The following is a 26,861-nucleotide window of genomic DNA, read 5'->3' on the forward strand; positions in this document are numbered from 1 at the left end:
TACATTAATGACATGTTTCATTTTAATTATCCGCATGAATGAAAGAGCCGTAAACCAAAGCTATAAAAATCTTGTTTTCAAAACTCGAAGGTTTTCAAGTAGAGAAACGGCATTGGCACCGAGAGTCAGAGCACTAGTGTTCCTTTCGGTCCCCGGTCAATGCCCTCAACTCCGAGATCGAAAATTGCAAAGTGAACGGCGGAGATGCTTCGGCGACATTTTGCCATCATTTCAGGATGGAGAAGATACTTTTATAGCTTCAGCATAATTCACATTTCAATCGGCTCCGATTTTGGAGAATAAAGCAGGAGGTGGCGATCGTGACGAGATGAGGATGAAACGCGATACTGTCCCGGATACTGGGTAATCATCGAGGCTCGTGGATCATGTTGCATTCAAAAGTGATAATTTAAATGGATCGCAATATGAATGTACACCTCATCTGAACTCCAGCTCATACAACGATATAATTGCTTATACGATGATTAATAGGAGGCCAATAATCTGCGCGTGTGACTTCTTGAAGAATACCTAAGGACGGAATATGTTGTGTTCGTTTGAGTATTGCTCAGTACAGACTCGTACGAATTGTAGTACCAGCTTTGACGCTGAAATGGCTGTCTCGTTTAGCTAAGAATATTTCCGGTAATTTTGATATCAGTAACTTCGACCGTGTGTCGGAGCATGTTTGGTCGTCTTACGGGTGTGTTTCGATATCCGAGCGCTTAGAGGGCGCCCCTGTAGTCCAGCATTACCCTGGCTCCCACTCACGTGTAACGAGTTTAGCAACTTCAATTGTTCCGTACTCTGGCTATAGTGTCGGCGTTTCCAGCCCAAATCTTTGACGACAGGTCCAAGTCTATATCGGTACCCAACACTTGTTTCTAAGTTGTTAGTGTGTGCATTATTCTCAAAATAAATACCGCCAAATCCGTTTGTCTCTCGCTTGTCCTCTAAATCAGGATATTTTACTCTGGTGTAGGTTTTCTGCGTACAGCCATCGTCACTAGCAACACTGTCACCTGTATCAGTCCTTATCCTTGAATAAGGTTTATTCTTGTGGCCTTCCATGCGGCCATTAATCGGGGGTAGGGAAGGAATTTTCGACCTTGGATATTTCAAGTTGCCATTCTGTTCTCTTATTCCATTGGTGTCGTTCTGTCCTTCCCTTCGACCTTGTCCGTGTAAGTTGTTCAGCCTTGGCAATCTGTGTATCCCTTGACGTTTCTTGCTGCTCACATCAACCTCAGTTGACCTGGAAACGGCAAAATTAACCCTTGAAGTAATCGATATAAACGTTTTGCCCGTGTTCTCCGAGTTGCCCTTCCAGTCCCACGGGTTCAGACGGAAAGAAGTGCTGTTCTGTGATTTGGATCCCTGCAACCATCTTCTCGCCTGTATTATAACAAAAAGTTAAGTAAATATACACCACGTCATTCACAAGTCATATTTCTGCGATGATTCATTTCCTTTATATCTTATGGGATAACTCGCATTTCAGCTCAGAAATTGCTTGGTGATCATTATCACCGCATTCTCCCGGTTACTGGCTAAGTCAAACTTGATTATCTACTATCTACTACGCCGATGACGTACAACAATGAATATATATATATATATATATATATATATATATATATATATATATATATATATATATATATATATATGTATATGTATATGTATATATATGTGTATATATGTGTGTATGTATATGTATATATATATGTGTATATATGTGTGTATGTATGTATGTATGTATATACACGCACATATAATATATAAGATTTCTCTACGATACATGATATATATATGTATATATGTATATATATATATATATATGTGTGTGTGTATGTATGTATGTATGTATATACACGCACATATAATATATAAGATTTCTCTACGATACATTATATATATATATATATATATATATATATATATATATATATATATATATGGCCTTATATATATATATATATATATATATATATATATATATATATATATATATATATATATATATATATATATATGGCCTATAAAGATTACACAGTTTATAAAGACGAATGTACATTCATATATGCATATAACACGATTGGAACTAATTTGGGATAATAGGATCTTTATATTTTCCAATTTCTCAAAGGTGTTTGGTGTCATATAGCTGAATGATGCAATATTACAAATTACTCATGAAAATAAGTATAAGCTTATAACTTCAAAAGAAAAGCAGATGAGCTCATATTTGCAGATTAAAACGATCTTATTCCAAATTAGTTCCAGTCGTGTTAATTATACATAAATAGCCCAAGAAGATTTTATCTGTACCTTTAACTTGTTCAATTACACATATCTTATATACGTGCATTACCTGTGTCAGTTTAAGTTTATATCCATTGTGATGACAAAGAAAATTGAAACGGACGAGTATACATGAGAATATTACAACTTGGAAAAGACAAGATTGAAATACAATCACAACGTACTTCATTATTACCTATCTTGTGATGAAAAACGGAAGACGACACACCGAAAGACAGTTATAAATAATACTCTAAGAGAATTAACATACACTACTCGATCGACTAAAAAGGAATACGGGTGTCAAATGAAGATCCCGAAAACATCAGATTTGACTGAAATTTGATCGGCGAATCGAGGCAAATACGAACAAACAACAGATTAAACCGAAAAGCCACAGTAAATAAAGGGAAACGCTTGAAGGTAGGAAAAGTTTTTTGAAAATTAGTGAGCAGCAGCTTTTTGTGTGTAAGGCCGACTTACGGCAACCAGCAATGTTTAAAGGCATCTATGATAATGAGTTCAGTCCTCGGTGAAAGTAATCGACAGCTTAATTTAAAATCAGTCACTGAATATACCATCTTGGTAAACCCGCACTAAGTAACATCGCTTGCAAGTGTAATGTAACGCCATGGGATTAACAACAGATAACATCGGCAACACCGGAGACTGCTTGGTACGACCTTTTGATTTCTAAGATACGACCTTCATCAAGTTTTCCCAGTAAGTTGAGACACTGTTGGAACCACCTGGAGAAGCGAAGGACCCGTCATGCCTATCAAAAGTCTCATGACAGGTGTAGTTTCCGTGTCTCATTGCAACATGAATTAACACGGAAACTGCATCAAAACTGACCTTTCGCCGAGCTTCAACCTGATGCCAAACAGAAAAGTTTTAAAAGTGCGGCCTTGTTACTGGCGTTATCTTCAAGTCACGCAACGGCAACTTCTAATGGAACATTCTCCTCATACGAAATTGTCTTTATATTCAAGTGCTCTGGCTTATCTTCAGCTTAGTTTTCGAAAGTCAGATGCAACAATCTAACACTTTAGAGAAAAACTGAGATGGAAATTGAACGAGTCAGTGCTTTTCTCACTAAGGGTGACCGGGAGTTTGACAGGATGTTTATTCTGGTACGGGTTCATCGCTGTTTGTCAAAGTAAGATCTTTTCAGCTTGTTTCAAACTTTGACATGTCTACTAGCTTCTGTTGTGCTGACTGTCGATCATGTTACAGATGCCCTTAGATTAACTGCACCTTTCATATGTGATTGTTTCGTCGCTATGAATACAAAATCGACTTCGAAATTTAATATCTATTGAAGTATAGGCTACTAAACTGTTCAATATACCTTCTATTGGCATGATAAACTGCTCACTATCCTCCGTGCTTTTTTTGTTACTATTATTTCATTACTACCGTCATATCCGCTCGCACTGTTATCTGAGCATGGCAATTATGTTGTGATCGACCGGGATATATGAGTATTGTAGGCTTGATCCAATGACGTTAATTTTTTTTCCGATTAGTAGAGCCTAATGTGTGCGGTCAACAAAACTGAAGAAAGGACAGAATAGGTAGTGATTGTTAAGGGTGCACGCGCCTCGACATTGGGAGTTTAAACTTTTTCAGAAACTTTGCTCAACTGTTTCAATGAAACTTTAAAGTTTTAACTATTATCTGAGAATCAAGAAGTAGATAAGGGTCACAGTGCAACCTTTGGGGTGTGAGAAAAATTACTTAAATATAAATATTTCAAGAAGTTGAAAATGGCCGCGAACCCTGTGTTAACTCTTTATTTGAGGAAAATTAAAGTTTGATTTTTCGCAAAAACAGGACATTGGAAATTTTATTTGTTCCAAAGTCTGCAAAATAAGTCCGCTCAGGTAGAAGAGATAAAAAGTACTGTATAAATGTGAGAGCCTGATTAGTGTCCTCGAGGCACGTTTTACTTTTACACAGAACAAACATAGTATCGGCTATGTCATAAAAGTGTACATACACTGATGTACGAATTATGGGTAAAGTTTCATGTGCCACAGTAGCTGTAGCTGAGTGTTTATTTACATTGCAGCTGATATAAACCATGCCCCGATATGTTTGATATTCTCATTCTGCTTCAAAGTGCTTTTTGATCAAAGTTGGTATGTTACAATTACGAATGTTATTTATTAGAAAAGACAGTCTACAGTTTATCATTGAGTATCACAATTTCTCACACACTGTCTGGTATTTTGCAATCAAGAACAGTCATAATCTAGAAATTTGTGGGCATGGTATAAAGAATTTCTTTCATCGATACTACCGTTGGTGAACACAAAGAACAACGTCCTAGGAATGTTGGTGCCACATAAAGTGAGCAAAATAGTAACTGCAAAAGAATCGCATCGAACACAGCTATAGAAAAGTAAATTAAAGCTGCTATCTGCCTTGTATTCGTACATTACCGAAATTAGCCTTATAAGTACTAAATCGCCGCGTTCTACCGCTGGAGTAGAATCCTTATCATACGCCTTGAAGTGAATTTCTCATACATATTCATGAGATTACGAATTATGGCAGAACATGCTGATACACTTTGGCAGCGATTAGCGGCCAGATGCTATCTGTGTAAACTCATCTTTGTATCGTCAAATATTGTTAATATAATGGAAGGTAATTTTCGTGGATATGATTTATTATTTGCTGTCGTCACGCTGTCGAACCTTAAAATGTCATTTACTTCTGTGTTTTATACGTTTTACCACTCATAATTTTTACTTTCACGTCATATATCGTAAATGTACACGCTGGTTCTTCATACATTTTTTTTTCTAATTATCTGTCTGTCTGCCTTCTGTCTGTCTTTCCCTGCCTGTCTCCCAGTATCCCCCCTCTGCACCGTATTTCTCTGCGTCGTCCAGTTTGTTTCTCATCTAAATCATGCTATACTTTTTGGGTAACGACTTGTCCCGACTAATCATCATCATTTAATAAATCTGAATGATTTCATTTTTCATGTGCATTATTGAACGCACACAGACTAAACATTGAGCCACTGTTTTGTATTCCGTTATGTGGAAGCCATTCAGAAGGAAATTACCATACTGTCAATATATCGCTAATAGCACACTCCGAGAGTGATAATCTATCAGTATATTTCATCTGTATCTTAATTAGCATTCAACATATACTCCCGCACGTATAGGCTGAAGGGTTACAGCTAAGCACCGTTATATTTGAATTGTGTACGGGAGCCGTCATTATTTACTGCCTGGGGGTCGGAGGAATCTGAGGGGGTCACTCACAAAATTGACAACTACCGGGGCTGCTTAAAATGTGGAGATAAAGAAAGGGGGCTAATCAATTTTTGGTGCAAAATAAACTGAAACACTTCTCAGAATGTACCATTGCACATATCGATTTCTCAACATTTTCTATGTGAGAGGGGGCCATCCCCTCTGACACTTCCCCCCTAAGCCTATCGCGTGTTCTCCCCATGTACTTTCAAATTCTGTACTGCCCAGTCAGATATCCTAGTGAAAACCCTGTCATGATACCCATCTAAATTAAACAATACTATGTGGTTGGATACTGGTTATAGCATGAGCTTTTATATCTATATTTTGTTGTGACTTTGAATTTCATTTCGTTGGTTTCATCTTTTTCAACCGTCATGAGATAACGGAGGCTAATCTAGCAGGGTACTCCAGGATTCGAAAGGTCTTTACTATTGCTGTATTTTTGTAAATTTTACAAATAAATGTATTGATATTTAATTTTTCTAAGTGTGGGGTCAGTCAAACTTTCTGTGATACTCAAAATCATCATGGTTGGTGGGGTTACTCGAAATGTCAGAGTTTCCGATGAAACTCCTCCCATCCACCCCTAGGCCGTAAATAATGAAAGTTCCCTAAGGAGGATTTCAACAAAGTGAAAAAAGTGTTCTCAATTAAAATCAAAATCAAACTTCAATATCACAAAGCGAATGTATACGATGTTTGGGTTATATCACGTACTACTGACCTTACGCTAGGTGTATCTATAAGCATTTATGGGGTTTATTAACTCCCAAGTAGGTAGTTCGGATCAAGAGGTCACAAGACGTCCTGCACTTTGCATCGGTTTGTTTTTTAATGCAGCGATACAAAACATGCGCATGGTGAACACTCGACCCTCATCAAAGTAATAACACTATTTACAGACTTAGGTGAGTAGAAAGAATGGAATGACAATAAAATATCGACACTTGAATTTTAGACTGGATTTATCAGCACTTGACAGCGATCACTGATTTCTATTACTGACTTGCTTTGTTTTCATGTTTTTTATTTGCTCGTTTCAAACGATATAAAAATGTTCTAAAGTCCCAACCTGTCTTCACCTCAAACCAGCATATCAAGGACAGAATCACATAATTCAAGCCGTTCTTGGCATCTTACATTTCAGGAAAGCTTAGTTAGAGAAAACAAGACATTCAATGAGATCGCTTGTGCATGCAAACCAAAATGTGTCTATTAGTTGTCTTTCTAAGATCTATAAACTTTGATCGACTTGGGTCGTCTGGCTTGACCCTTGCAACTATCATCCAACGAATTGAAATGTTGCCTTATTTTCTTGTTTGTTACGATGAACGCACGCTTAACTACAATGGATGACTGTACAGTTCACTATTTAATGTTGTCTTTAAATTCTTGATGGTCAAAAGGAACGACTGTTTGAAGTTACAAGTATCAAACAGATCAGCTCAAAATTAATATCTAATTATTTTTTTAAGTATAATTTTACCAGGGAATACGTGTACGACTTAACACCTATTTTGTGGAGTTTCAGCAATTACCTCCACACAAATGCACAAGCGCATTGCAAGCTGTCGTTCCGATTAGAGTTTCACATTTGCGATATCATCGAAATTTTCGATGACAATTCTCATGTTGACGCAGCGTAAATGCTAAGCTGAGTATACAAACGTCAGCGGTGACAGTGAACGCCAAAACATTACAAAGTAAAGGAAGTCACGTTTTGTTCTTCCGAAACCTTTGAACTGATTGTAAAACGCCAATGGTGAAGCCGTCGTATTTCAGCCATTAACCCGATCAGTGGCCGTGACTAATTAAGATCGATAAGATTCGACAAATTAAAAATTACTGCCTGCTCATTACGTATCAATTCATGAAAACAAGCGTATGGTTGCTGCCTATATTAAAGGTATACAGTCACCTGTAATCTATATATGCCCATATATGGTCAGAGGGGCGTTCCTTGGTATTCGAAATGCCCATGTGAGGGCGCTGTTTTTAAAATGCGGCCACCCGCTTAAAATCTCTGATTGGTTAGATTTTCTCTTTCCATGGTAACTGTGGCAAAATTGGAACAGGTGACAGTATACCTTTAAGGTAGAACGCGCCTCGGGAACTGATATTCGGACTCTCATTTAAAGCTCTTGAAGAAAGAAAACTTTTCACCTCTTAGTTTTTGAAAATCAAAATTTTTATTTTTCCCATAGTTAACACAGAGATGAGTCAACCATTTTGAATTTGAAATATCGGTCAGTGTAAGGTAATTTGTTTCTCTAGTACCAAACTTCACAAGCTGACCCCCGACTTTTATTCTTGGTTTGGTAAGAGAACGGTTGAAAGTTTTACCAGAAAGAGTTTGAGCAAAGGCTTATAGGTACTCTTTCACTTTTGAGTCCCGTACTACCGTGATATTGTAAACAGCAACGACTTGGCCTGTCAAGGAACCTTATCTCTAAAATACTGATGAAAGCAACCCTTCCTTGAAGAAAACAGACAAGATCACAGCAGGGAATTTGAAATACTTTAACCAACAAAATTGAAGGGCCCGGTCCTCCAATCGGGTATTTTAAATCTGCACAGCAATAAAGTACACATTTTTCTTATCCCAAGTGTAATTTGTTTGTTTAATTTGCATTTTTGCTTTCGTTTTGGTTTATTATTTTTCGCTCATGTTGATCTCTTAGTTTTCTGAAGAAATTTTAAACTGTAAAGTGACAATAGACGCAGATACATACCTTGAATAAATTTCTGTTGACTCGTATTTTGTTCGCTGGTGGACCAAGGGGAGTGCTTGAGATGGTCTCCAGTACAGGCGGCGGGTCTTTACTCATGGTAGCTACTGTAGTGGATGTGGTCGTCGCTCTCCGAAACTTTCCTTTTGTCTGAAATTCGAAGTTGAAATATGGCAAATTTATGAAATTATGTTTTGATTCTAGACTATATGCGTAACGAAGGACGCATGTCTTATTGTGATATCTAGATTGCTATCTATATTTGCTATGTGTCGGGAATCTCGACAACACTGAAGGAAACAGGTGGCTGTGGTGGCTGGACGACACGACAAGCCTTGTGCCGTACGATGGGAGTGCCACCTGCTTGTTGACTTACAGTGCGTTTCACCTAGGTACCGCAACTCAGCGTATGAGACGGACACAATCCACGTACGAAACACACAATTAGCTTGGTTATCACGGACACATTTCAAAGCCACCGACTCGTCGATTTATTACAGTAAACCAGCATGGGGCAGCCGCTGTCTAGACTGAGAGATAAACAGTTGACCAGACTTGATCTACAATGTAACTTTTTCTTGTACAATTTCAGCTAAGAGTTCAAGAGGTGAAGGTATTCTCAACAGAAACTAACTAAAAAGCCATACATTGTAGATCAAGTGTATCTCTCAGTCTAGACAGAGCGGCTGTCCCATGCTGGTTTACTGTAATAAATCGACGAGTCGGTGACTTTGAAATGTGTCCGTGATACCCAAGCTAATCGTGTGTTCTGTACGTGGATTGTGTCCGTATCGTACGCTGAGTTGCGGTACCTAGGTGAAATGCACTGTACCTATCGAGTCGTTTTAAACTCTCTTCAAAGGGTGTCAATAACAGCGACACAGGGCTTGTTGTTACATCGTTTCGCGTTGCATGCAGTGTTCCGGGCGACGTGACTTGAAAAGACCTGACTAAGCTAGCACAGGTCGTGCACCAACCATAACGTTGTTTCGACCTCTTCACCAGAGTTCATGGGATACTATATATAGCATTTAACTAGCAATGCAACGTCTTCATTACTCACACTGTTTCCACCGTTAATTTCGGCACCTCCATCATCCAACGCGAATAGACTGTTGGAAATTCACCTGTCCGTCACTCTACACGATGAAATACTTTTTCGCAAATTGTCCGATCAAAGTTCAAAAACACGGTCGTGTAACCACGGCCGTTGGCAACTGTCTTGTGGTATGTGTCCTGCGTGATTATATGCGTGTCATTGTGACAAGTCACTGACTATACACATAGCAGAAACTCCACTTATCGTTACATACTCTGGGTTTTTTTTGTATGGCTGAGAAAAAAATTATTTAGACAAAAAAATGTTAAAATTGATTAATGGAAGTATCAGAAATTCTTACCGTCAATGGGCACATCTCGCTTGGCAAAGTTATCAACGGTGGCAATTTCATTCGTCCGTTGGTTGCATTCCCTGTCATTGCATCTGTTTGAGTTTGTACTTATCTCTTTCCAGTGTTTAGTAAGCACAAAGTACTAATAAGTTTAAAGATAATAGTACACGAGCATAAGACCATGGACGGAGAGACAGCAAGCCATTTTACGGCATGATGAGGTGCCGATGTAGACAGCAATGGTCAAAACTCATCGGTGTAGTGTAGATTTGTCAAATGAATATACTAAGAATTCACCTGTAGCAAGCCTCTACTCATTCCAAACCCTCGATGGTAGTTTAGAACATTACTTTTCGCTGCCTCGTCGGTCATGCATGTTTCACCTGACCGATCAACCGTTCAAGATCTTCTCAAAACAACGCACCAAACCATAGCAACGTGGTCTTGCCTGGGTAGGGTCGCCTGTATCTCCTATAAGCCTGCTCACAAGAAAACAAAAGATTCGCCTTTGCATGGCTGGGTTTAGCAACATTTTTAAGAAGAAAAGACTCCTTCCGCGGGACTGTGTGACTCACTTAGTTTCGGAAACAATTCTTTTCAGACACGAGTGGGTGGTTTATCGCGACAATGCGTCCGATTTGTTAAATGCCTTGCGTCCTATTAATAAGGATGGCCAGGGAGGTGTCATTGAATCAGACATGGGGTGAGATCTCGTCTGATTTCACAGTAACATACGAGAGACCAAGAATGATATTCTTGGTTCATGGGAATTGCTTTAAAAAAGGCAGACTTTTTATCAAGAAGTGTTTACTTTCAAAAGAAGCTGAGGAAACTTTTGAAGCCGTAACGACGCGTATCGATTTATTGATTATGGATTTGATTAATTGATTTCGATAATAGTTGTGAAGTGGACAAAAGTTAAACTAAATACCATTTTCCCTCTGTATGGAGAAATGCACTGCTGCTGCATTGTCCAATCAGTACATGAGAAAATGTTTGACAACGTATAGCATGTATCATATTTCCTTCAAAAGAAGCGACTCGAGGAAAGCAAAATTTTAAAGGTCGAAGAGGTACATTCATTTGTGTTATTCTACGAACTGCTCAATTAGCAACGTTTCCATACGAGAAACTACATTCAACATTTCGCTTTTCCTCGCTTGCTCCCGTGTTACGTTTTATGAATGCTGCCCTTACTACAACTTTTAAATAGGAGTTTTGTATTGACTTTATCACAATGGATAATCTTTCCCCTCCGAAATAAATTCTCTGCAAATACCATATACTTGCGGCGACTGTTATATTTCAGAATACCATTCATACATGTATTTTCTATCCGCTACAGACGAGCTTTCATTAAAGAGGCGCTAGGCGGCTCATTGCCGACAAGGTTTAGGGTACATCCTCAGCCAGTGGCGAATACCATACCGTATTTGTAGCCGAGATATTGAGGTATGCTTCACATATCCAGTTTGTTAAGCTAGGTACAACAAAGTTACGTAGCCTAGGATAAGTTCGCTACGTGGCCGGTGGAGCGAGGTAATTCAATGGAAGAATCACTTTATGCCAGCATGGTGAAAATCACCTCGCAACGTATACGAGGGACATGTTTAAGGTAGTATGCGCTTCGAAAGTGAAAGACTTAAACTTTTGCTCAAACTTTCCTCATTGAAACCTTCAACCCTTCTCTTACAAAATCAACAACAAAAATCAGGGGTCACCGTGTAAAGTTTGGAACTATAGGGCAACAAGTTATCCGATATTTTGCAATATTTGAAATTCAAAATGGCCGCCAACCTTGTGATAACTCTATGGGAAAAAACAAAAATTTGGATTTTCGAAAAACTAAGACGGTGAAAAGTTTTCTTTTTCCCAGAGCTTCAAAATGAGCCCCCACAAATGGTAGATCAGAAGAGAATTGTAGAAATTTGAGAGTCCGAATATCTGTCACCGAGGCGCGTTCTTCCTTAAATCTTACATTGGAAAGGTAGCCTGTTTAGAAAAACCAACATAAACGTCTGATCAATATAAATTGTGAATTTCACTTAAACGGCCGCTATTTTCAGCGTATACGGATTGGCTATTCGTCTCAGGTATAGCAATTTAATTTTTTAAATGTCAAAAAATCTGCAGTAGCGCTGATCAACGTTGTATCCTTGTTAATAAATATGTCTGTTGCATCGATTGTGCAACGTTGCATTTGCTGCATCTGACTTTAATAGGCTTACACACTGTTTGTTGTTGTCATAAACCTAAAATGTGATTTCTACGGTGTCACTCATATCGGTGTTGACAAAGTGCACATTTAGCTACTCCTGAAAACGTTCGTTGAAAAGGTCGGGTATTTATTTTGGCATTTTAATGATGGAATTGTGACGTCATTGCTGATCAGCCCTATACTGCGAAGATTCGAGCTCTCTCCTCTCCTCTACCATAGTCCCTCTATGGACTGTGCCTTCACCTTCAACAAAAAAGTCATCCATGTTACGTTACTGTTAATTAATCTATCAGTTAAAATTGACTTAGTTTGATACATGGGAACATACCCGGGAAGACGTATGAGGTAGCTTTCCTCAGTCGTTTTTTCCCTGGTGATTCATGTTTTAAGAGAAAGTATAATTATTTTAATTTCCCAAACATACTGGTGAAATGGTGGCGCGATACATTCCAGGTAACCTAAAGCATTTGTGTAATTGACACTCCGGTGAATTCAAGTTCCGTTGACGTCTGACAACGTACATGTTATGTTTCAAATCAAAGAATGAGAGTACACGGAATCAAAATCGATGAATATTCTAATTATTTCCAATCTAATGCAGGTTGAAAGGTGAAAGGTGAAATCTTCATGAAAATTTACCAAATTCACAAAGATCGTGCCTGTTTTGTTTAAATTTAAAAATTAGATATTAAATCGGTGTTTTTCACGAAAAAAGAGACCATACAAGCAGGTATACACGGTGTAATATTTTTGTTCGAAAAAGACATACAAACGCCGTCGTTGGGGAATTCATAGATACAGTCACCACGGGATAGTCTTGAGCGCGTACAGCCGGTATGATGAACGAATACGATAAATCTAATTCGCCTCGGAGACAGATATTGGGACTCTCAAACATTTTTAAAATTCTTGTCTGATCTACCACTTATATGGGTGCTCATTATAAAGCTCTTGGAGTAAGAAAAGTTTTTACCAACTTAGTTTTTTTTTTAAATCGTAAATATTATTTTTCTCCAAAGAGTTGACATAGGGATGGCGGCCATTTTGAATTTCAAATATCGGTAATGTCAGGTAATTTGTTTCTCTAGTACCAAACTTTGCACGGTGACCCCTACTTTTTATTTAATGATTCTGGATTTAGTTGAGCAAAGTTATGGCTTTCATTTTCAAGGCGCGTACTACCTTAATGATTTTGGACGTTCAGTGATTGTAATTGTTGTTTTGAAAGCCCTGTATGACTTCAACATTGTGTGGTCATATCGCAGCCCGTTTACAGGTAATCGTAGATGCTAATGATATAGTGTATGCACAAAGGAATTTTCCTTTGAAGAAGTCGGCCGATAAAACATCGCCTGGAGCATCAACAAACACACTGTATACAGCATATTCACAGCTTGAAAAATAAAGGGCCAGTTGCACGTACAATAATCGTCTGTCGGCTTAACACATTTGTGAGGACTGGTCTTAATAAGGGGTACGGAATCAGCTACACTGTATTGCATTTAGCAATTCTTTCAATTCAAAGTTATGACGTCACCGCTGGTGTAAACATTTCTGTTATTACATAAAGGTCATTGGCATTAATAAGATCGAAAATAGCGAATGTTCAGGGACATCAGTGCATAGTTAATCTGGCAATTCCATGGATTCTGGCGATCATTACCTTTCATGAATTTTTTTTTCACCTAGACCTGGAAGGCGAACAAAAGTCGATCAATACAAAGTTCAACTTTCATCGCCTCAGTTGCAATAACACAAAACCTAAAATCAACGAAACATTTGAACGTAGCCCACGTTCACAGCCTTAAAATAACCATCTTCCTTACAGTACTGTAACAGCCTAGCACCACCACTTACACAGATAAAACTTTTTGACAATGTTGTATATCCCGTGTGATGACGTAAAATGCTACTGAGGTTCATGAAATGTAGGTCGACATTACAAGGCTGTAGTCACTGGAGCATATAGCTGTCTTGGTGATTGAAGAGCTTGATCTAATTACAGATAATCATACACTCATATATAATCTTGTATTGCATTGTATCATGGGTATAATTAAAACTATAGTGAGTAAATAGAAGTTAGTTATAGTAATGAGGTGAGTTCTATAGTGTTAGCAAATGTCATCAAAGATAATTTGTTTCTCTCAGTAGTGCTGGTTGTCATTTACAATAATACTTCACCCTTTGAGTGCCAAAGTCAATTTCTTTCACCTTTATAAAATATACCCTAGTCAAGTTTAAACATATTTTTTGCCAAATTTTGATAAAAACCTCTTGCAAATGAAATGAGATGCCCATTTGGTCTGAAATTGTCAAAAAACTTACAGAAAACATCATAAAACTTGGTGAAATGTTGTGTTAAAATTTTGGCGGGCAAAATTACAATACACAATCTTTGATGTTGAGAAAGCCCTTTATCAACTTTGAACTGATACTGTAAGTTCCCCGACAATGTGAGTCACCAACTGATTTCTGAAACAGCTACTATCAGCTCTCTCATGGCAAGCATTCATTGTTCTGATTTTCATCACAATCTGACTCAAGGATGCCAAAAACACCTGAAAAACTGCTGTATATGTGTTTTTTACACCAGTCTCATCTCAACAGATATCAGTTCTCAGTAAGACTCAATTAAGATATACAAATGCAGGACTGGTTGCTATTATGCTTCATTAACTTTTTCCAGCATGCCTCACTCTGAGAACAAACAAGGTCAATGGCCTGTCCTGAACGCATAATTTTAAACTTGATAAAACCTACATTCCTACTGATTCACGTAAATGGCAATCATGGAGTATATAAATAAACAATAATTTATTCATAAATACACTGCAATACGCAATTCAAAAAATCAATGTTATTCTTCAACTTGCTGTCGTAGCTCAGCGATACTTTGTTCCAGCTGACACGCCTCTTCATTCCATTGCCTGTTTCTCACCTGCGCTTCCTTCAGCTGTCTTTTTAATCTTATCAGCTTGGCCTGATTACGTTTCTGTGTGGATGGTCAGATAATGAAATGTGATCATTGGACCTTCTGCAAAGTGTCTCCTAATTAACTGATTGGGATTCAGTTGCCAGCTCCTGACCCATGATAACCATATACAGTACACACAAGGTGAGGTTATCAATCTCTGTTATCTAATTAGGAGAGAGTGAGGTGATTGAAAACTCTATCCCTTGCTGTACTAAATTAACTGAAACAACCTGAAAATGCCACTGACTGTGTTAAAAATTCAAATCTAGTGCCAAACTGTGTTGCTTCATGGCTTTAAGGAGAGAAAAATTACAGTTTCCCTAGAATGCTGATGAAAATAGAAGCTTTGATGAGTCCTAGCTCTGTTTCTGCTTATTGAACTCTTTCTGTCAGTTTAATATGTCAATTCATGACACACAAGTATTCAGTGGCGTTGTACTGTTGATGCCGACATCTAAATCTAGGGCATCATGGAGTGAAAGTATTGATTGAACAATTTTGCTCAATGTCACATGCACTTGATGCTTTGGAGGAAAACTCCAACATTATGTTTTTGTTTCATGGATTAAGGAAACAGTGGTTTCAATAATGCTACATGTACATGTATCTATACCAGTGAGGAAAGTTTCAATACAATGTGTACAACTGTATACTATGGATGTTACAATCGCTGAAGTCTGGTATAACAGGTGTCATACTTACATGTAAAATCTCAATATCTTGCTTGATCTGTGCTTGTCTCTCTTTCACCGCATTCAACTGTTGGCAGAAATGGATTTCCAAATTATTCAGAGGAGCAAAAACAAACATTCATACAGCATTGACTGCAAAACAGCCGCATAAAAAAGTGTTTTGGTGATTGAGCATATACATGTAGCTTGAGTATTTCTACCATAAATTACTAAAAACAAATACAGTATGGCCATGAAAACAGTATTCCGTTAATATGACAAGATTAAGTTGTATCTCAATATCATACTCATTTCAATGATTGCAACCTACAGGTATGTGTGGCAATGGAAAGTCACAGCAGATTAATTAACTTAAACCCTAATTTCCCTCTATAAACAAATGCTTGAAAGTGCAAAATTTCATAGAAAGAAATTGTTTTCTGAACTTCCCTAACATTAGACTGCTGATAAGAGTTATTGGAAGTTTAGACTTCTGAAAGAATCTGGAATAACAAAGATTTCAGACTAAATTTAACAGATTGAGTGTCAGGCTTATCAGCTAGGTTTCCATTGAGGTTCATAACATATAAATGTGTTTATAGTACTTTAATGTATACACGCAATGACTGAAATAGAGCTAAACCCCTTCCTCTCATAACCATGAGTCTTGTTAGTCCTATATGACAGTTTTAATTATCATCAGTACAAAAATACGGTGATTTTGTTGATCCAAAATATTCTGTACATTGGACAATTCAGGTATGATACCAGAAAGTCAAGCCTGAGATGGTTTCAGTCACGTCTCGTAAATATCTTATTTCAATGTCAATGGTTAAAAGTTGCATGACCTTGTAATTATGTGCACCTAATCAAATTGATTAAAAGTAATCATCGCGTTTTTGGAGAAGTTTGCATGATGAATTTTAAGTTTGGAAGGACACACTTTTGTCATTATAAAGCCCTTTTGTAATTTTAACTGCAGAGTAAGGAACACACTGTAAACCACATCAGCTGGTGGCATTACAGCAGTTTTGCACGTGCCTTCCCTTTCATGAATGCCCTTGAATAGTACCATTCATATTAACACATCTATATGGAGCACATCCATTCAAAATCACCATTTTCAGGGATGTTGGATTCTGAAGGTCGTGCCCTGAAACCATGATCCTTTTTTTCCACAATTTTGCACAATGTACCCATAATTTCATGCTCGAATATTGACTGCTGGCATCAAAGTAAGAGTAATATTACAAATACAAAAAAGATAATGCCGGTTTAATATTTCATTGTACACTGTTCATTGTGCAGACACACATAATAGCAGCTATAGAGCACATTGTATCATTTGAAAAACACTTGAATTCCATCTGTCAACATCTTGTGTTTTATTGCACCCATGGCATGTTTATATACACCCTATTCTTTATATGTGTACTCTGATGATAGTCATCAAGCAATAAAGTTCTGGATCACCACAAAGCAAATGACATGTGCAATATAAATTGATCATTGAATTCTGTCTGTAGGGATTACATTAGCTTTGCATGCACATGACAGAATGTCAATTCCACAAAGGTCATAAAGATATGTATAATGGCTCTACATGAACACAATAAATTTGAATATTTAAAGCCCTGGAAACATTAGGATCTGGAACCCTGATAAGGTAGATTTATTAGAGGACATTTAGATGTCGATAATATCTCCATCTGTCCAGGCAAATTGCACAATAATCGTAATCAAATATTCATAGCACCTGTTCTTGCCGATGGTTGGTATCCTTGGTCATTCTTATTCTCTTTGCTTTCAATCCATTAATCTCACTCTGTAGTTTTCTCTCATAGGTACCGTTGAGGATTTTCTCTTTCTCCTCTGGGTTGGATTCCAGATCACCCTCTGTGATAAAGACACCATGCATCTTGATCATCATGCATGCACACAGATCAAAAGCATTTAGATACTATACCAGCAATGATTTATATCTCTGAATTTCACAGAAGATTGTACTCGTGTCAGGAGATCTGACTTAATCTTGATGTTGATGGCTAGCTGATGAAGTGATACATACGATGGACTTTGGCTTTCATAAGAATATTCAACATAAAGAAAATCCGGCAACATTCAAGAAGTGGTATTCACAAACTGATGATATCACACCAAGCACACAGTAGCCCATAAGGGTGGTAGCACTGCAATGCATTATGGGTATTTCTTGAATGCTGCAAAAAATTCATTTGGATGTGTATGGGCCTCATTTTTTAGCCTTTTTGTTCTTTGTTTTTCTTGTTTATGGAATTTATCCGACAATTCTATCAAAACATACAGCGATACGGTGATCAGTACCATTTACATGCGCATTTCTCTTGTTTTTGGCTTGAGAGCACCACAAATCATATACATGTATGCTTGTATATATCAAATAAATTTCATCTTAATTGTGAAATGACTTGCCAGCAAATTATTGCAAGCTGTTGCAGATGCAGAAACCAAACTGTAACTGTTTCCAAATCTCTGCGCAATGTCACTGAGGGTTGTACATGGAATTTAGTTCAATGGGGACTTTATAGGACCTAATTAACCCCTGACAAGTGAAACTTTATGACTGGATTCAGGAATAAATGTGGTAATGATGCATTGATGTCACAATTGTATGAATTCAATTCACTAATGGGTTGCATTCATTTTGTAAACTGTGTCCTGGTTTCCATGATCCGGTCAATCTCATACTGACATTATTGTGTATATCTATACACAAACAGGGAGATCTGTCAATACTCACTTTCTTCTCTCAATGCCTGCACTTTTTTTAGTTGTGATAAAAGCTCTCTGTTGATTGGGAATGTTGATTCCAGATCATCCACCATCTGCACATGTTTTTCCATTTTCTTTCTGTACGTATCATGAAGCCTGGAAGTGTACATATACATATCACAATTATACATGTGTGTTCTTTAAAACCTAGTCGCTATCAATTGTAAAAACTGCTTTTCTTATCTTTGATAGTCTTCTATCTTAATACTAGAAACTTTTGGCAGTCACATGTATACCACTGCATTATAAGCCTTGTGGCTTTGCAATCATCCAACAGCCAACACTTAAACCCTAGCTTGGATATTAATTCACTATTATCAGATTTTCTATGATAATTAATCCATATTTTTGTAGTGTTATAAATTTCTTGTACAAATTTCGAGTCTCAATCGCAATAAGGATTAATGATCCATTTCAGCTATGTTTTTCCTGATCAGTACAAGCAAGTGGAAAATATACACCTGTAACAAGAAATCAATGACTGGCACACCATACATGTACATGAGGCATTAATCTGTCAAATATTTCACACTCTCTAGGTTTGGGGGAAATACCTGCACCACTGTGACTATCATGTAAATGACAGAATATGAATATTTTATCACACACACCTAATTAAAGTTCCTTGAATGAACAATGGAAATACAGTCATGGCATGAAAGACTATAATCTGATACAATTTCAGAAAAGCAAAAATTAAAATTGAATATCAATAATAATTAAAATCCATATGCTTTTTAAAGTAGCTTAGGGAATTTTAAAAATTTACTGTTTCACATTCCTGAAGAGCAATATAGGTACAAGAAACAAGGCACAGCCGTATATTATTACTGAATTATTGTTGGCCATAAAACTGAAGGGAAATATTAAGAATTGTTTGATGATTCATAATACAGAATTTATGACAACTGACTTCTACAAAGTAATTAACTTGTGTTACAAAAGAGCCCTGAAGTTTTTGCTGCCTTGGAAAAAGTTGATTGAGTTCTGAGAGTGACTGGACGATAGTCAATCACATATTTTTTCAATGTAACTAGGTCATGCACATTGCCTATGTAGTCAAAGAATTTACTTGGAACACAGGTCAATAACAGCGCTATCGGCAAAGAGTTCTCAAAGAGCCTTTTCAAGGACAAAAACACGAATTAGCATTTGAAAATATTTCAGTTAAACAGCTTTTCCTCCATGAGGAAAAATTGTTCCAGCCAATACAGTCAATTTATCTGAGTTCCTTCCATTAAGTATTAAGAGCCACTGACTAACACAAAGTGCTATGTGATAACTATGGAATCTGTACATTAAATTGGAACATGCTGGGATCCTTGAAAAACACTTCAAATTAGTGTCAATGACCAAAAATGTGTTTTAGCAGTAGACACTCAGAATATTTTCCACCTGGCTGAGCTGAAGCTATTTGCTTTGTAATTCACGTTACTTGATACTCAAAACCATAAAAATTAATTTACCCGGAAGGAAACAGCTCTGCACTTACTGTTTGTACCCATTTAATATCATGATTAATTTATCGTACAATCCTATAAAATTTCACATTAAAATGTATGACCTTAAATATTAATAAATACAAATGGCAATAAAATATTTTCTCTGCTCACAATTTTTCTTTGTCCAATATTTTCTTATTAGTCACCACTCTTGCCATTAATTTGGAGTTTTCTGACACCATTTCATCTGCATCTGAAAAGAAAGGACATTTATTAATTTTTTTAAGTGCCAAAGTCAACATTTGCCACCTGTATAAAATATACGGTACCACAGTCAATTATTTTCTAATTTTTGCCAAAATTTTGATTCAGAATTGAATCAAATGAAATATGTCTACTTAGTCCAAGTTAATAAAAAATTACAAAAATATTCATAAAAATTGGTAGAATGTTGCACTAAACTTTTGGCGGGAAAAATTATAGCACTCAAAGGGTTAAGGTTTTACTGAACACTGCAGAACTTAATCACAGGTTCAATCACTACTTTTATTACCAAAGCACAAGACATAGTCATATCCTTTTTATCAGGCAAATATGAAGTTACATTTTTCACACAGGGGACAAGCTGTTCCAGATTAGTATATATTAAAAAGCTGCTCTAATCAAATCGTTTCCAAGAAAGCAGATTGATGGTTTAATCACATCATATTTAAGAAGATTACAACATTTGTATGCATTAAATGCAGACAAAATTCCTACACAAACTGTGAAGTTGAACATGCAATAAAGAGTAATTTGACATTCTTATATGAAGTCAATTTTCATGGAAATTACATAATGATTAAAATACGTCATTTATTCATTTGGTTGTAATGCATTACTCAACAATACCTTTTTGAAGCTGAGTAGTCAGTTTGTATTTAATGGCCACTTCATCTTCAGTGACACAAATTTTCCGGCCGACCGCATTGATTTCTTGTTGCACTTGATCCCGTTCTTCATTTGCTGACAGGAATTCACAGCGCGAATTAAGGCATTCATTAACGACAAAATCCAGATGAAGTGTGAATGAACACGGGAAACTGAATTAAAGCTGATGTTATTCACGGTGAGATTTCATTATAAGTTTACTAATCAAAGGGCCAATTTAATGAAACTGCAAGCCCTTATAACATAACTCACTACCTTAGTATGAAACAGCAAGCAAGATGACGCCACGGGAATGAAAACAATTTTTGTGTTGGTTTTAAGCATACCTTTTCCACAAAGAGGAATACTTTTATGAAAAGAAAATAGAATTTCTCTTATGGTGATGTGTACCTTTTTTACTAACGTGTTTGCTGTTTTCCTATATAAAATTTACAAAGTGAAAGTACACTCACCTTTTAGCAATTTTCCCTGAGAAGAAATAAAAGTGAAGACAAAATCACTTGTTAATACAGTTTCTTTTCTTTGCCAAGGCTTGAACTTTATGACCACAACATATGCAGCCATATTTCTGTCATATCATTTCACCATAAGCTTCATTTTACAGAGCTTGAACCCACACAGCAGAGGATTTTTTGAATAAGATTAAGTAAATTGCTTCCACAATGTTTTGCGCCCCGGAATAAAGAAAAGTGGACTTGATATATATATTTGATGATAAATCCGCTTTTCTGAAGGTAATGCTCTTAACCCTGTCACCATTATTTTCATGTAGATTGCAACCACACTTATTCAACAAAGAAACGAGACTGAGGTCAGCTCATTGCTCTCACAGACTTATACAATGATTATTCAAGACTTTTTGACTTTTACATCAAAATCTCAGATAAGTTAAGGCATTATGATATGAAAAATAGATTTTGGAATTTCTTTGATTATTTTGCACTTATTTTATCCTCTGATGCCATGGATCAGTCAGTCATTCTACTTTCTCAGTTAAGGTGACAAGATGCAGTGTACTGATTTGGCAATCTTTCTCCTGGTGTAATATTCATACACTGTGACTGCACTGTGTTTTGCCGACGACTGCAACCATACATGACATATCATTTTGCTTATAGTCAATTACATAGAACACTGTACTTTACAAATTCTGTGTCATTATGTATATACATGCACTCTATGAAAGTACCAGAATGCACGAGAAGTACATTTTGGCAAGTCAAAGATTGAAATTTTCCCACATTTGGCTTTCACTAGTGCCCTCATAAATGATGAACTGTCTTTTGAATACATTTATAGCTATACCAGCTGTATATTCAAAAAACTGTCTGAAGGATTTGATGAGTTGAGAAAGAATATTGCAACATAGTTAAAATAATCAAGTTCATTGCATTCAAAACAGACAGAAATAATATTTGGGATCACATGTTTTCAGACAAAAACAGGTTATGCCTTCCTCTTAATTTTTTAATACTGTACAAGCATAAATTATTCCCTAGCGTTATGTTTCATTACTTTTGCTGAAAGATGAAATCTACTAAATTAAATCCAAGTTAAATTATTAAATAACAATAGATTCTATCATTTTACTGACAAAATCAGTGAATTGTAATTACTTGTACAGTAAATGTCATGCTCTACCTTATCTCTCAAAGTATTTTAATCTTTATGGATGATAGCCATTTTAAACTCTTAAACTGCAAGCTAAGTGATTTATTTGTACACTATAACTACACTTGCCTTAGCTTTGCTGAGACACTCCCTTTGAAGATTGATTTCAATTGTCATGTCCCTATTCTTCTGAGCAACTTGTCCAACCTCTTCAGGCAGACTCAGAACATTCTCAATACACTGGTCTACTAGACTGCCCTCATAGGCAAGACTTGATCCATCTGTAGTAAGATGTAATTTTTTATAAGTAGTTTAGTTAGGGTTGGACCTTTTGATAAATTGGAGGGGGGGGGGGTTTCTGGAAGATTTTCAAAAAAAAGATTTCCAGCAAACATCAATAAAAACAAATCAGCCAAAGAAAGCTTCACAAAGAAAGGTGGGAGAATGGAAAAGAAAATACATACAATGGTTAAGGTAAAAAAATGATGCTACCTCATCATCTTCTGGACCCCCCTTACCCAGGATATCAAATGGTTCACCCCTTTCTGAACCCTTTTAGGAATTTTTATGCATGCTATCATGTGAATCACATGTTTTCCTGTGAACAGTGGGATGGATTAGAAGTAGATGGTCTCTAACGGTTGTTTAACTTCATTTTACCAAACAGCCTATGTCTGCAAGGATACTACATGAAAATACGGTGTTTTCAATCGCGTTTGAACCCACAACCTACATACACTATCAGTCACCTAGAGAAGCAACAGACAGAGCTGCTCAGCCAAATCCCCACTCTCAAAAAAGAGCGCTGCAATAACCGGTTAACTTGTTACATTTTTCTGAAAGTCGCACTTTTCCTCAGAATTAATCAAAGCCTGTTGCCTCCTGGTAAAAAAGACAGAATAAACTAGTATTCTGCTCAACTTTAAGCTGCAATCTCATATCTACAACATGAGTCAAATCTGATTGAAAAGTATGTTACTCCAGAAGCAATCAGGAAATCAGACCTGGGAAACATGATATCCAAGATGCAAAGGGGGTATTAATGTACAAGGCAGGTTGTCCTATATTAAGATGAAAATGTGTGTTTAGAAGACAATGAACTCCTTGACTTTTTTAGGAAAAACAAGTCATTGAATGATCAAGTTTGATAATATTATACATTTGATACAGAAGCACAATCACAGCGTAAATCATTAATCTTTAAAAATGAAGTTATATTTAGATGTATAATTTACTTAAATCAATACATATAAAATTATTCTTGGTTATATATCAATGCGTATGTCATGAATATCTCAAAAATTTACTCAATCTCTCAAGTATTGGTCTACAATAGAGGACGACTCGTATGAATCACAGAAATTGTTATGGCATTCAAATCAGTTAAAATGAGAATTACTATCATTAAATCAAAGTTGGATTTCTCGTCTTCTCCTGTAGGAGTTCTAAAACATCCACTGTAAAGTAATATGTGGGATGTATCACTTTGATACTACTGAACAATGAATGCAGTGCTCAAATATTTTTTAAAAAGCTAGGTCAGCAATTTTCTGTCACATATGCACAAGTGACAGTGAGTGCATATATGCTGTAAACTGGTCAAAACTGAGTGGCATACCTAGTACCTGTTGCTGGGGTGATTTATAGCTAATTATGACAGAATATTGAAATTATGGAATGAAAAGTCAAAAACTGCATTTTTCTCTAGCTGAGAGCTCACATATGTTCCAACTGTGCTACATTGCAAATTTATTACACCTAACGTATTATCCAGGTACTGTGATTCACTGAGTCTCACTCACGTGATTTAGAACAAAAAGTGATGGAACATGGCTTCTGTGATATAGCCCTGTCGCGCGCGTTGATATAGCCCTGTCGCGTGCATTGATACAGCCCGCTACCAAGTTCTGGAATACCGCGCGTCCTTTCTGCACATACCACTTAATCGCATACATTTGCTTGGTATCTTCTGTAAAGCAATGGCTTTTGAAAAGGTATTAGAAATTAGCTGGACCTGAAGTGCACGACAATGTTAGTACATTAAACGAGGAAAACACTGTCTTCGTTTTTCGACGTTAATTTAAGTTGACCTTCAACTTCATGTAGCATTGCAATTGAGCAACAAATAGAACGTTTCACTGTGGCAATTCTCGGTTGACACTTGACTGTATTCAAAGCAAAGTTTCGGAAACAAAAGTGTTTGTTCGGTGTAATAAAATTAATAACACATGCCAGCATGGGCGAGGTCAAGATTTGTTGCCTGACCTTGGGCTGATGCTCATGACTGTAATATTGATGATACTGTGACCCTTGCCTTCGGCTCGGGCATCATCAATATAACCCTCATGAGCACCATCCCTTGAGCGTGCAACAAATCGTGATCTTGCCCTTGCTGGCGTAAGTTATTATTTAAATAGTACGGTTATTTTCATGTCTCAACCAATCAGATTGCTGTATTTTTGCCATCCACTTATATGATATAATTAAGACTCAGTGTGACTAATTAGCTTTATCTATCTAAGTTTTACTCCAATGAATTCAACTTCTTTCATCCATGTTATGAGTAAGATTATGAAAATACATTATTTTCTATACCATCATCTTGAGGTGCCGTCCTCTGTGATGCATCAGGTAGTAATGTCATCAGTTGGTGATCACTTAGAGAACCATTCTGAGGCGTGCCACTTTTGATGGAGGACGGTCCCTGCTGATGTAGAGATGATATCGGTGATGCCGATACTGCAGGTCTAACGGCAAGTGGATTGAAGATCACCTTTGTACCATCAAGAGTTAGTGTTCTAGTCAGCTTTGGCGGACTGAAATAGGTAGAATAAAAAAATAGGCTTTTATTTGAACTCACATTTCAGAAGATGAGATGAAATGCATTTTGGAAGACAGAATGAAATCCAGAAATGTATGTCCTGACTTTAAGCAATGATACTTTAATAGACATATTTTCAAGGGGTATACTATATCACATATTCGTATTCGAAAATGGTATTTTGCTTGGGAAGGAATATTTCATCAAACTTTTCAACATTAAATACCTGCAGGATGTATGCTGTTATTTTCGACAAATTTCATACTCTTAATGCATGAATTTCTTTGCTATGCTTGATTGAGGAAGGTATTCCAAGAAGCATTTTCAAATGATCGCACTCATGTCAGGTGTAGCAAATGAAGCTTTTCTTTCAAAAAGGTGTTTGTGCACAATTTGTCAGTGGGCAGGCAAATTTTTATTCAGTGTGGGGAGGGTAGAAATTTCAGTTTTTGCAGTGGGCGGGGAGAAATTCCTGGCAGTGGATACCGGCTAAAAGGGAGAGGGAGGGGAATGCTGTGATTGGTAGAACTTAATGGGAGGGGTAGACAGTGTCAGTGGTGGGAGAGGGCAGAGGGGAGCTTGAACTGTTGTGGGGACTGAGTGGGTAGTGGGGCAGACCACAATGATAGATACTTGGGGGGAGGGGGCAGAGGAAAATATAATTCAGGGAGAGGATATATATTTTTCGCATATGCTGGTGGTAGAGCAGTGATGAACAGCTTTACTTTTCCCTCCAAGGTATAACGTCAAGGTCAATTATATGTAAAATCAACGTGTTTTTGATTTTGTAAATAGCTGCACCTAGTCATGTGGCGATTCCCTCCCATCAACGGTGCTGACCGAATGACAAACTGGCATGATGTAGCGCAACAGTCGCAGTATACATAAGGGGCGATTTGTTTATCGATGATCGAGATGGCCGCCGCAATCGAGATGCTTCAAGTTCCTGACAGTGACAATATGATAAAGATTATATACTGGCCTTTTGGTCATGGCATAATAATATTTACAGGTCAACCAACGCCCGGGTCGCCGGTACACGTGACACATCGTAAAACCTTGATACGACGGAAGAGACAAGTCGATACCATTTTAGGACTACTTGAATTTTTGATGCACATGCACAGATCTTGCCAACTGAAACCATGGCAATAATCGAGGATGTTGGAAAAATGTTGTTTTGCACGGACAACAGGAAGCAAGTAACATATGCCATGTTTACTATGCTGAAACCCTGAAGAAACTTCGAGATCTCGAATGGAATTGTACGTCAAATCATACGGTGAATTAGAAGTTTTACGTGCGTAATCATCAATATACAGACTATATACTGTATATACTATTACTTTGACTCTCGAACCTTTTTCAGAGTGGGTCACGGTCAGATCTTAGCGGTTAGCCCTGCGTACCCGGGCGTTATCACACAGCACGGTACGCAGGGTTAGGTTAGATCTCTGTATGGTCACAAGTATTTTTAGAAGAAAAGTGGATTTTAGGCTTTTCTCTCATCTTGGAAGAGTACCTTACCTGTTCATTAAATCGTCCATCAATATAGGTTCAGGGTCGCCAAAGAGTGAAAATTTTGCCCAAAAATAATCAGCAGACGACAATCTCAGCTTCCATCTCAGGACTACAGCTTGTGAGGGCGCTATTGCATGACCGGCTGCATCCTAGG

The 26,861-nt window shown here is 37.1% G+C and overlaps 2 protein-coding genes across 4 annotated transcripts; both read right to left on the minus strand.

The window, feature by feature from the left end:
- Window positions 1–10,201, minus strand: LOC139121616 (uncharacterized). 3 transcript variants are annotated; one of them, XM_070686661.1, is made up of 3 exons: window positions 9,715–10,201; window positions 8,318–8,464; window positions 1–1,395 (listed from the first exon to the last, which is right to left on the minus strand). In XM_070686661.1, the coding sequence occupies exons 1-3, from the start codon at window positions 9,790–9,792 to the stop codon at window positions 658–660; spliced, it is 963 nt and encodes a 320-aa protein (XP_070542762.1). In that variant the 5' UTR covers window positions 9,793–10,201; the 3' UTR covers window positions 1–657. The 3 variants fall into 3 exon arrangements, with proteins under 3 accessions (XP_070542762.1, XP_070542763.1, XP_070542764.1); XM_070686662.1 differs by lacking the exon at window positions 9,715–10,201 and adding an exon at window positions 9,378–9,633; XM_070686663.1 differs by lacking the exon at window positions 9,715–10,201 and adding an exon at window positions 9,147–9,367.
- Window positions 10,202–14,168: 3,967 nt separating this feature from the next.
- LOC139121617 (coiled-coil domain-containing protein 122-like) lies at window positions 14,169–26,861 on the minus strand. Its single transcript, XM_070686664.1, has 10 exons — window positions 26,714–26,861; window positions 24,961–25,181; window positions 22,495–22,646; window positions 21,207–21,222; window positions 20,716–20,829; window positions 19,996–20,077; window positions 18,351–18,478; window positions 17,328–17,467; window positions 15,603–15,659; window positions 14,169–14,918 (listed from the first exon to the last, which is right to left on the minus strand). The coding sequence occupies exons 1-10, from the start codon at window positions 26,731–26,733 to the stop codon at window positions 14,784–14,786; spliced, it is 1,065 nt and encodes a 354-aa protein (XP_070542765.1). The 5' UTR covers window positions 26,734–26,861; the 3' UTR covers window positions 14,169–14,783.

The sequence above is a fragment of the Ptychodera flava genome, chromosome 21 (genome assembly GCF_041260155.1).
Source record: "Ptychodera flava strain L36383 chromosome 21, AS_Pfla_20210202, whole genome shotgun sequence".
In the NCBI taxonomy this organism is placed as follows: Eukaryota; Metazoa; Hemichordata; class Enteropneusta; family Ptychoderidae; genus Ptychodera; species Ptychodera flava.

Bases quoted from the DNA above. Each gene is read 5' to 3' on its own strand.
- LOC139121617 (XM_070686664.1), bottom strand. From the start codon at position 26,733: ATGGACGATTTAATGAACAG. The intron at 20,078-20,715 runs GTATTGTTGAGT...CTTTCTTTTCAG, and splicing joins GACTACTCAGCTTCAAAAAG to ATGCAGATGAAATGGTGTCA. The intron at 15,660-17,327 runs GTGCTATGAATA...TTCTGCCAACAG, and splicing joins CCAACCATCGGCAAGAACAG to TTGAATGCGGTGAAAGAGAG.
- LOC139121616 (XM_070686661.1), bottom strand. From the start codon at position 9,792: ATGACAGGGAATGCAACCAACGGACGAATGAAATTGCCACCGTTGATA. The intron at 8,465-9,714 runs GTAAGAATTTCT...TTCGAATTTCAG, and splicing joins GCGAGATGTGCCCATTGACG to ACAAAAGGAAAGTTTCGGAG. The intron at 1,396-8,317 runs GTATGTATCTGC...GTTATAATACAG, and splicing joins TCAACAGAAATTTATTCAAG to GCGAGAAGATGGTTGCAGGG.